At 34.3% G+C, this 12,399-nt stretch overlaps 1 protein-coding gene across 1 annotated transcript; it reads left to right on the top strand.

The window, feature by feature from the left end:
* The first annotated feature begins 330 nt into the window (after positions 1-330).
* On the top strand, positions 331-8,660 carry GUCA1A (guanylate cyclase activator 1A). The gene is made up of 4 exons (XM_072425546.1): positions 331-719; positions 2,682-2,831; positions 4,659-4,749; positions 6,321-8,660. Exons 1-4 carry the CDS (start codon positions 522-524, stop codon positions 6,497-6,499), a joined length of 618 nt encoding a protein of 205 aa, XP_072281647.1. The 5' UTR covers positions 331-521; the 3' UTR covers positions 6,500-8,660.
* Positions 8,661-12,399: the final 3,739 nt, after the last annotated feature.

Raw genomic sequence — 12,399 nt, 5'->3', positions numbered from 1 at the left:
TGCTGGCTTCAAAGCCAATATATTAATCAGTGTCAAAGCAGAGAATGAAGCAGTGCTATTTTTATCTGATGATAGGGCATTTATAGGGCATGAACAATGTCAGAGCCAGATCCCGATTAAAAGATTACAAATCTTTTGAGTAGCATCCTATACCACCTCCTTTAATCTTGTTTCTTTCTAATCACTACAAATGGTTCCCAAGCTTTTTTTCCAATGTGTTTTTGTTTGCCAACTCCTGGAGTCCCACCTGTATGTACACGAGGGGTTTCCCCAGCTTAAACCCTGATTGGTCAGCAGCGATTTCCTCTTCTTCTCATAAAGGAAATTTCTTGACCTAACAATGACTTTGTTCTCAAACCTTTAAAGAGCACACACAAGAATACTTGAAGCTCTGCATTTGCAAAAGCATCTACTCTAAGGATTGGGGCATTTCATATATTGAAAAGGATACGCTTTTTGATCTTTATAAGGATTAAATAAAATTTTCAGAATTCTTTAGGTGTCTTTTACGGAAAAGAAACATGGGGAACATGGATGGAAAAGCTGTTGAGGAACTAAGCGCCACAGAAATTCACAGATGGTATAAAAAATTTATGACCGAGTGTCCATCTGGTCAGCTTACTCAACATGAATTCAAACAATTCTTCGGCCTCAAGAACCTTAGTCCAGCATCCAACCAATATATTGAACAAATGTTTGACACATTTGACTTTAATAAGGTAAATCACACCTCTTTTTATGACATTCCACAATATATAATATCTTTGCTGAATTTTGTTTATTTATAACCACATAATCTTTAGTGGTACAATTAGTTTGTCTTACAAAGAATGTAGACTACCATAACAGATGATGCTGTTCTGTTCATGTGCTGTATATACACACAATATAAAAAAGTTTCATTTTTAGAATCAAATACAAGTCTTAGTTTATATTATTATTACATGTTAATATTTATATATATATATATATATATATATATATATATATATTTATTTAAAATTATGTATGCAAGTAGCAACCAAAAGGTATTTAAATAGTTAATTTTTATAAGGTTTATATAGTGATAAAGTAAATAGTGCTGAACAGATCTGGAAAATCGCAAGTTTTTATTCTCTATTTCCATTTAAATCTATCTGATCTACAGTAATACATACTTCCTTCTACGACTCCTTCAAATATTGATTTATATTGTGTTTTTTTCTTCATGTGTACAAGTATACTGAAAAAAAAAATATATATATAGATAGATAGTTAGCAAAGCTGACTCGGAGGGTAATATTGGCACTTCAATCTCATAGAAAGGGTTTATGCGTATACAACGTTCCAGCTATAATAACATCTCTTAGATATCAAAGGTAAACCAACCCATCTGGTGGTATCTGGTAATTATCAGCTATCGCAAAAGTGTACAATATCCAATAAGATTTAAAAGACACATGAACTTAAATAAATCAGCCAAATTGTAAAAATTTGTTGTATTCACTACAGCCATTTTTTACGTTTTCTTGATAATGCAAAAAGCATCATTAGAATGCTGAAACTCATAGCAAGTAGACAGCTATCATCTATTACTATGTTGAATAGGGTGAATTAATGGAAAATTAAATATAGCTGGTTACTATGGTGTAAGCTGCAACCATGCTTTTGTGCAGTCTTCCAAATAGCTCACAGTACTTTAGAGTAAAAAGAATTTTGCATATTTTAATAGTGAAGAGAATGGGAAACGCTTAGATATTTTTAAACATTTGACATAAAAAGCTGATTTACCTTAAAGGGGGTCACATTGCTGCCAGATACATATCCATTACAGAACAACCCTTTTTGCTCTAAATTATCTATTTATAAGCATTATCCAATATGGTAGTATAATATCTAGTAATATCTTGATGGATCTTTACACTGTACAGGTATTTCTTACTACATACTTTTATTATGAGGAAAATCCTTTTCACAATTACAGAAAACAGAAGCAATAGTTTACGAAATACCTGTCCAAAGTTTGCCTTTATGATGTGATCAGACAGGGGCATTTTCCGGTCAGTGCCTCACCTTTTCAAACCTATTAGCAAGGTCATTACAAAAACGTGAGCACTAATAAGAACCCGGTCCATGTTTTGTAGCTATACCAGCGTCTGCTTTTCTGGGAAGATTTTTCACAAGATTTTGGCGTGTATCAATAGAAAATTGTTTTAGTTCAACCCTTTGGTATTTGGTAAGCATTTGTAAAGTCAGGTAATGAATGTCGGATGAAAAAGTATGGCTTATGATGGCCATACTAATTCATCCCAATGGTGCTCAGTAAGGTTAAGGTTGGGGTTCTGTGTAGGTAACATAAGTTCCTCCAAACCAAAATTATCAAATCTATCACAATTCCACTATACAGCTTTATATGATTAGAAATGTGTACTTGCATGTGTGCAGGTTTATGATCTGCTGCTCGTATTTATTGTCCAGTGCTGTATAATATATTGTTGTATTATAAATAAAAGACAATAATATTAATAGTGAGATCCAGGAGGTAAGAAGGGGAAGTGATATGTTTATTCAGAGTATTTGACCTGTAAAAAACTAAAAATCCCATTTAATTGTATTTTGGCACAGAACAGCTACAACTAATGATTCATGAATTGTACATGATATAATTTTAGAAGTGAAATTATAGATGTCTTCTTTTTCAGGATGGTTATATGGATTTCATGGAGTATGTGGCTGCTCTAAGCTTAGTCCTAAAAGGAAAAGTGGAACAGAAGTTAAGGTGGTACTTTAAATTATATGATGTCGATGGAAATGGCTGTATTGACAGAGGAGAGCTCCTCAATATAATTAAGGTAAGAAATGTGGGAAAATTGAATTACCCGGTATATCATTTAAATACTTCCATTTCAGCAGAATTTTTATCCTGAAACATATGACCCTTTGAATTATAACAATATTTTCTAGCCTAAATATAATATATTGAATTATAAATGATATTAAACATTTACCCTCCTAGTTCCTGTTACTAAATGCATAGAATCATTTTTATTTTTGATGTAATAATAAAGTTTATTCAAAAAGATTTGTATTTGGAATAGCATTATGTCTTTGTGAAAGTACTACAGAAGGGAACAGAAAAGAGCTGATAAAATGACAACTCAGAAAAAGTCTTTGAATACTTAAATGTTAATTTCTATTGGAAAAGTTTATTTCATAATAATGCAAATGTTAATCCTATGAATTGGATATCTTGATGTGAAAGTTATCATTAGGTAATAATATACATAATTGTTAAATAACACACACAGCTTAGTTAATAGATGTTTACAGCAACAATTTCACTGAATGTGTAGGTTGATAAGGTCATGGATTTTCTCCTTTAAATCTGAACCAATTATTCATCACAACCTTATTATATACATTTCCATATAGGGTGGTTAATATCCCTTTCTTTAGGAGTATATGAAAATGTAGACAAAGCTAAAGACTGAAAATGTAGTGATGTTCAATTGTATATAAACTTTACCTAGTTGGATAAAAGACCACCTATAAATACCATTGTTTTTTATGATATTACGTTTAACCTTACTTTGTTGGCATGCACCTTCAATATTATCTCTGGTTTCACAAAATGAAAATTGCAGTCGCAACTTCAATGGAAAACAGACATTTTATGGCTTATAGCATATGTAAGCTGCCCTTACAGAGGGGTAACTTTACATAGATGAGAACCCTCACAATGGTTAAGCCTTACATGCGTAGATTAGCCAGTAAGCTATATCAGATATCGACTAGTTTTTAGACTTCCTACTACCTGAATTTTAAGTAGATTACATTGTATTCAATGTGTAGGGGTTAAAATTAGGTAGATTTGTATATTTTAGGGATGCAATTAGCTAAAATTGCATCTGATAGGTTAAGTTCACACTCATTTTTTTCAAGCGGTACCTCTTTTTTAATCATTTATTTTTATTTGCATTTAGTCCCCCCAAAAAAAGGTTTCAATGGGTTTGTTCATTCATGTATTTTTTTCAGGTGCTAGGTAGCTAGGTAGCAAGGTAGCGTTGCTGCATGGTCTTTCATACAACTCAGCAGCAAGAGAAGTTGACTGCACTAATTTCAAAATTTACACTATTTCCTATTGAGCTAAATTGTAAACCAAGAGGGTCTTGGTGTAGGGGAAACCATGTAAATTTACCTGTCACAGGAAATATATTTTGAAAGTTATTATTGTTAATCCAAATAATATCTTCCATTAACCTCCCTGGTGGTATTCCCGAGTGTGGCGCGGGGTTTTCAGTACCAAAAGTGGTTTTGTGGCCCGCATTGTCCTCCAGTGATGCCCGGCATCTGCGTCCCCAGCGTGTGAACGATGAGGACACGAAGCCAAGGGACGCAGATGCCAGGCGGGCATGGGACGTGCGAGTGTGCGACTGGGGGGGTAGGACCAGGCAGGAAATTTAAAATAATAAATATTTTTAAATGTAACGCTTTGACATTTAAAAATACTTTTATACCACCAGGGAGGTTAATAAAAAAAAAAATTATTGTGAGAGATCAGTTGATGTCCCATTGAAATCTGTTAGAGATTTAAGAGGATGTCCGTCCATTCTAATATGAAACATATTTAGCTTACTCTACCAATAAAAAATATTTAAAATTATTTTTATTTGTTTCAGGCTATTAGAGCTATTAACAGATGTAATGATGAGATGACTGCAGAAGAATTCACGGATATGGTTTTTGACAAAATAGACATCAATGGTGATGGTGAGTAATCTTTCAACTCTTGTCCAAACCAAAGAGCCTAAAAAGAAGTTTCATTGTCTATCTAAAATATTACATTTATTTAAACCACTCAACTATCTTTAAGGTGACCATTTATTCTACATATTTTAGGTAGGGGCAGGGTCTATTGCACTACACATTGCACATTGCAGTACATATTGAATAGTTTGTTTAGTGGTCAGCAACAACCTTTGCTGGCCATTCTTAGGCTATGTTCATTTTTTTTGAGTTTTTCTATTATTTTTTTCTATTTTCTCTATCACAGGATCTTTAAGTTTTATGAGTTTTTTTTAACATTAAAATGAGTGGCAAAAATTAGCCAACATTGGAATAGGTCTGTTCATGACAGCAGCCGCACGCTTTTTGGGTGCTCAGTGGAGCATTCAAGGGCAGTGTACTGCTGCCTCCACAGGCTTGAATAGGAAATGCTTCCAAATGCTTAAAAATGTTTAAAAAGTTTTTTTGAAATAATAGGGAAACCAAAAAACTCTGCCTAGTTATGGACAGTAGGAAATTGGGAGCAGTTTTTTATTCTTGCCTGAACATAGACTTATAGAGATTGTGCAGAAGTTATACAATCAGGGTAATAATGTACCTGACTTCAGACATTAAATAGTGTGAAAACGAAGATCATATGTAACAAGGAATGTTTTTAGACAACAAATATTTTTTCAGAACAAAGTATCTTAGCCTGAACAACAACAATGACTGGATTGAGTAGAATGCGGTTATCATGAAACACATCTCTTCTCTTTAGTTTATGGGATATATATTCATAAACTGGACAACCTGAAGGTAGTCAGACAAAAAGAGCTCACAGTATGGAACCAACTCCCTCTGCTGGACCCACATTTATATTACAAATAATAATAGAAGTTTTTAAGAAACCACAAAGCAATTACTGTAATAATATTATTATTATTATTATTTTTATTATTATTGTTATTATTATTATTATTAATAAACAGTATTTATATAGCACCAACGTATTACACAGCGATGGGGTTGCAAATGACAGACAGATACAGACAGTGACACAGGAGGAGGAAAGGAACAGAGGAGCTTACAATCTAAGAGCATATACCCGTATTACTTGATAAGAGACTATACATACTAATACACATACATATGAGTGCAAGAACAAATACCAGGGTGTTCAAGAGTATAAAACAAATTGACCTCAGATCACTCACTTTTTTTATCCTTCTGTCCCTGTCCTATTTTGCAGCCAATGCCCACTGTAATGTTTAAATCCCCAGGCCAATTTCTTCATCCTAACTTTAGTGGTGTGCTCACCAGAACCCCAAAGGGACATTCAGTTTATGGGTTTTCTGGCAAAAGAGTAGGTAAACTGAAAGTTTTCCTACTCTGTGCACGCACTTTTTACAGTAATTACAGGTTATTGGTGGTGGGGCAACTGGTGGAGCAACATAACATAGTACTGTACCCAGGTCTGACCACATTATTATCCTATGATTAAAATTACACACTCTTGATTTGTTTGCTGTGATTTCCATTTGAACCCAAACTGTTTTTTTTATTAATTTTTTTAGGTGAATTATCATTGGAGGAATTTATTGAAGGTGTACAGAAAGATGAGCTTCTCCTAGAAGTGTTAACCCGTAGCCTTGACTTAAAGCATATTATTCACATGATACAGAATGATGGCAAAAGGATGGAAATCTCAGAAAGACCCCGACAGGAAATCACAACTGGAAACTCACTTCCCTAAACCTACGGAACCTGTGTCTGCGTTTAGTTATTTTTCACTCATTTCACCCTGGAATTTGCCTGATATACTATGGATGGTTTGTATAGGACAGGATACTCCAGAATACAGTTTCCAAAACTAAATGGCACTTAATAGACTGTTGTCCTGTTATTTATTAGAACCCTAAAACAATAGATAGGGTATATTTGGGTAATACATAGCCTTGGTAAACATTTTTGTTTCCCTCAAAATAAGGTCAATGCCTAAGGCTACATACACATGCTAGATGAATATTGCCCAAAATGAATGGTCCTGCTTGGCTGAGAATCTAGCATGTGTAAAACAGTCCCCTAATGTTATCCATCAATGCGTTCTGGCGGACTGATAAACAACTAAGCGGGAACAACCACTGAATTTTCCTATTGAAGAGCGCACATAATGGTACCATTGGCTCATCCTCCCCTTCCCCTCTCCAAAGAACAAAACAGTGCTGTGTGTACATTGCTTGTTCGTTCTCCTTTTACTGGAAAAAAAATCACGAAACATTGTTTTTAGTGACATAAATCTGCCCTCTATATGACACCTGTACAGGGCTTGAGATAAAAAATTAGTGGGTTGTTATTGATAATGAAAGAATCTGCTCAGATACATTTCACCAGTAGTTCAGCACTTGGGTCAAATTATCTGAAATGGATTGCCATTATTAATTACTTTCTCTTTGTGCCCATTGTCCTCACCATTGACAATCTTGGCAATACTACTCCTTATATAATCATGCCTCTCCTGGAGCATGGTGCCCAAAAGTCTGACCAATCACTGCATCTCTGCTTTATACTGTTTTTAGTCTAAATGGACATAAAGACCCTAATTTATTAAAGCTTACCAAGGCTGGAGAGGATACACTTTAATCAAGAAAGCTGGGTGATTCACCAAACCTTGAATGGATCTGGTCGAGAATTGAAAACACTTGCTAACAAATAGCTAATGAATTTTAGAAAATATATTCCAGGTTTGCTGAAGCACCCAGCTTCACTGATGAAACTGTATCCTCTCCAGCCTTGGTAAGCTTTAATAAATCAGGGCCATAGTAAAAGATAAACTTTAGGTTTGTCCCCCTTGTTGTTACCATTAAAAAATGGCAATCTGGCTCCTATATATAATCATGGCTCTGGAGCTTGGTGCCCAAAAAGTCTTACCAGTGACTGCATCTCAGATTTATGCTAATCTCAGTCTTCAATAGTTTCTTTATAAGGCAGAGGCACTGACTCTTCAAAGTAGTAAGTATTTAGAGGCTGAAATGCACATTTTTAATGAGCAGCAAGGGGAATACTTTGACTTTAGGTCTGCTAAAATCCAAGCAGTTACATGTAGTGTGCTTTATTATTTTGCACCCAAACTCACATAAGCAGCAGTTTGGATGTGCTTTACACACTATGCTATGATAGGAGTCCTCTTTAATACAAAATCCCTGCACTCAAACTGTACTTTAACATATGTGTCCTTTTTAACACTGTGCCGATAAAGCCATTACCAGTCCTTTTCTAAAGATCAAACATTATTTTGAGCATGATGTAGCAAACACATAAAGCTGTTTGTTAGATCACCAATATAAGACATGCTTATATAATGGATCTGGTCAGCTTGTAAAAGTCGGGGCATACTGCAGAATGAAGCATGAGTGTAAAGAGGGTCCTAAGTTCTTTAAGAAAACAGGATATGAAATAAAAAAGGGTCCAGGCCGCCCCCCGTTTTACAAATCCATTGAGCACACTGGTCTACCTAGTGGAGCAAGTCAGTTCCATGCTAAATATAAGATCGCTGTGTATTAGCCTAATATATTGTCAATTTCGATTTTAGTAAACTGTTTTGCTTATTGTTTGCCTATTAAATTTTGTACATATGGTTGGAGAACTTTAGCTTTCAATCTGTGTATGATGTCTAATTCAACCATAATGAAAGGCCTTATAGAAGCCAGAATGCATCCAGTTGCATATCTAGAACACAAACCAATGGTATCTTAATCTGTTTGTCAACCTTTGCAAGGCAACTGTATTGGAATGTGTATGGACGCCTTATCTGTTTGCTGTAAACTATTAATTGTTGTGTGATGTCTGTATTTAATATACAATGCAAAAATATTTAAAACAACAGAGAAAATAAAAACGTATCACATAATATGAAATGTTCATATCTCTTTCTTCATTGTACATTTTGTCAATGTCGTTTTCTATTATTATGTCTATTTTGCATGTATTGTAAAACCTGAAAACCTGGTCCATACGTTCAGCATCAAAACATTTATAGAAGCACTTTGTGCTCATACAATGGGCCTGATTTATTAAAGCTCTCCAAATATGAGATAGATAAACTTTCATCAGTAAAGCTGGGTGATTCAGTAAACCTGAAATGGAGATGGTTCAAGATTGAAAACATTTGCTAACAAATATAACATGGGTGGCTATAATCTAGCTAAACTGTTAATGGCAAATGATATTGATCACTGTAAATTGGAGTAGATTTGTCTTCTATAGATATAGGATCTGATTAATTAAAACAACCTCTGTACCCTAATATTGCTTATTGAACGATTTTTCTCCTCTTTACTCATAAGTCGGTTTTATTTATGTAGAAATTTAGAAACTTCATTGTTTTTTAAATAGATGCAGACTTGCCTACCCGTAGATTGTATTTTGAAAAGTAACAAATAGGAAATTGGGACAATTTTCTAAATATGGACTCACTGTACATTGACTAATATAATATTTAGGTTTTCCTATTTTTGAACTTTATGGCTTCCCTTATTCACTGATGTTAGCAGATAACCAGTAGCCTTGTTTTTTTATAGAATTTGTAAATTTATATACACATGTGGCATATGTATTACTATGGAAGGTACCCCTTGCTTAATCTTTGGTCTCTCAAGTGTATAGGTTATAATTACCTAAACACAATGGCTCTCTAAGTCCCTGGTGACATTAAACATCTACATTACATGTCATAATTAGGGACTTGTGATTAAGGATGTCTAGCCTAACCTTTCTCAGTATTTTACCCCTAAGGAACCCTTGAAATAGTTTTCAGGTCTTGGGCAACCCCAGCTAAAACCATAGGAGGTCATTAAATAAAAAAGACATCCTACATTAGTGGTTAATGGAAATAATGCCCTTATTATAGATAGCTCAGAATGATGATGTCACACTACTGATTTTACTAAGTGTCATTAGCCACAAAACTAGGTGATCTCTGTCACATGGTAATCAGGGAAAGCGCAAGGAACCCCTAGCAACTTCTAGAGGAACCCTGGAGTTCTATGTAATCCCGTTTCAGAATGACTGGTCTAACCTATAAGTGACATAAAGAGGTCTAGGATTTTTTTCTTTATTAGGAGATACTTTTTAATGTAATCTTTATGACTTATGTGAACTGTAAACTCTTTTGATAAGTGCTGTTTAAAGGGTACATGCACTCTGATATCTTCTACTGCCCAATCCTATCCTCCTTGCTAAATATATTGTACACGTTTTACACTTTTTATGCCCTCCATTGCTCCCAACATCTTTTGAAATTATGACATTACCATAGAAAAATATTGATGTCTCCATTTTTAGCTTGCTGCATGTGCCTGGACAGCCATCATTTGTGTGTGACACATAGTGTGACACATGAACTGCAACATTTCAACAAAGTTATTTTCTTACATTGACTAATATCTAAAGATATGTTAGTGCAAACATGACATAAAAGTTGTTTGAAACAAACAACTACTTTCTTAGTAGTTGTGATAACCAATACTTTCTAGTTTTCTATCCTACCACCTAATGATGTTGTAGTATAGTTTATGTTGCAGCTACTGTGTACACTAGACTATACAAATTGTATCATGCCTTGAAGTGGCTTTCCTAGACCATACCCTTAGAATGCTAAAATACGGCTGTCATTTTGTATTCCTTTCTATTATTTAGTAATCTTTATGTCATAGCATAGAACGTGTACCTTAAATAGTGGACTGCATAGTCATCTTTTATTAATTAGTTAAAGAGACAGAAGTCAACAAATCAGCCCTAGCCACATAACATGATCCTTTCTTTATGGTTCTGAAGGAAGAATCCAGAATCTGAACATTGTTTTTTGAGTTTTGGGGTACCATTCCTCTGGATTTCAACAGAAAGATAATTACTTTACCCTTGTGTAGGCACTGGTACAACTGCATATTTATGGCAACTAGACATTTGTTTTACTTGGGTAACTAAGTATTGTGATTTTGTTGCAGGGTATTTATAGAGTATTGGTAACATGGTATATGGAAAGTCAAGAACTAGGTTCCTGGAAGCGAATTCACAGTATGTGCAAATAAGGCAGAAAGCAATTCCTACATTTCTATCATAATGGTTTCTCTTTAAGGTTTCTACTGACCTCTGTAAGGGTCTGTGCCCTTCCCCATCTCTTCCTTGCTCTTTAGGATTCTAATTTGGGACAGTTAAGAAATCGGATCAACACAAAATCCATTGCTATTGGATTAGAGCACGCGTTGAGGTGAAGTCATGTTTGGAAACATCATAAAGTGGATTAGCATCTACTAGTCTACACTGGAAAAGGAAATCTGGTATTACCAAACTGAAATTAATATATATATCACTTAGCAGAATTTGGTAAAGAAAAGAACCTACTGAATACTTACTGGGTGCTGTGCTTGCTTTAGTTTAAAGGTCAAACTGGTCAACGTAAATGTTTAAGATGTTTAAAAGGCTTTAAAGCAAATAAAGAAATCAGACTCATTCTAACTTAAGATTTAAAAGATAAGTTATTAAAATTAAATTACAAATGTTGGCAAATAGTGAAAAGTTCATAGAATATGGATGGCTTTCTAAAGAAAAGTGTCACTGTTCACTGGGAAATTTAGATGAATGGAACTGCAAATCTATTTCAGTTGGATTGGCCAATGTTAATGAAATTCCTATATTACAGTATATTCCTTATGGAAAGTAGCATCTACGTTTACATTTTTTTTACTTACCTGGGACAAGGCTTGAAGCAGGAGGTATATGGACACTTTCTCCCACCACTCTCCTATGATCATTGTGGTTGTATTTCTAAATGAGTTTAGGCTGTTCACTTGGCAAAGTAAAATAAAGGTTTTGCTGGCTTTAGCCACCCAATTATGTGCAAGCAAAAATTGTGCTTTTTTTACACTTGGGTATGTGAATTTTCAAGTAATTTTTCACCGGATTCACTAAGCTAAATGAATCATACCTCGCAGAGTGAAAATTCACTTTTCTCTGTGAACGACCCAAGCAATAATCCGCAAATATTGTCCAGGGAAAAAAGCAACTAAGTAAAAAACTGAAAGTTTAACCTTCATTTGAACTCGTGTTATGGAGAGTGTACGAAGTCAAGATTAGGATTAAATTTAACCAGATACATCTGGTGCAGTGCCAAGCCTTAACGTCCAGAAAAAAGGACTATGTAGTATAATCATAGGATGAAGAGAAAGTAAGGAAAAAGAAGGTTTTTTTAGGCACAAAAGGAAGATAAATATCTATAAAAACATAATTATTTTATTAGTTCAATTCAAAAATAATATTTAAAATTATTCATGGGTAGCCCATGATATAAAAACATGACAAGTAGTTATTTCACATAGTACTATATCAATGTTAATTCACATAGTACTATATCAATGCATACATCAATGTATACATTGATGTGAGGTGGTGGAAATCGTGCACAGATCAGGGTCAGATAGCAAGTCTCAGTTGACGCGTTTCGCCTAAGAAGGCTTCATCAGTGGATTTTTTAACTCCAGCAGACCCACACTATAATAATTAGAAATACAAAAATACAAAAATTACTTATCAACTTACCAACAGAACATGTAAGTAGTTATACTACCTGAGAACAGCTTCATAGCAGTTATCTCATTA

This window comes from Pyxicephalus adspersus, chromosome 1 (assembly GCF_032062135.1).
Source record: "Pyxicephalus adspersus chromosome 1, UCB_Pads_2.0, whole genome shotgun sequence".
Taxonomy (NCBI): domain Eukaryota; kingdom Metazoa; phylum Chordata; class Amphibia; order Anura; family Pyxicephalidae; genus Pyxicephalus; species Pyxicephalus adspersus.
This window is presented reverse-complemented; position numbering and strand designations above follow the sequence as displayed.

Coding starts and splice junctions, on each gene's coding strand:
- GUCA1A (XM_072425546.1), top strand. CDS start 522: ATGGGGAACATGGATGGAAAAGCTGTTGAGGAACTAAGCGCCACAGAA. Junction 2,832..4,658: donor AGCTCCTCAATATAATTAAG/GTAAGAAATGTG, acceptor TATTTGTTTCAG/GCTATTAGAGCTATTAACAG. Junction 4,750..6,320: donor AATAGACATCAATGGTGATG/GTGAGTAATCTT, acceptor TAATTTTTTTAG/GTGAATTATCATTGGAGGAA.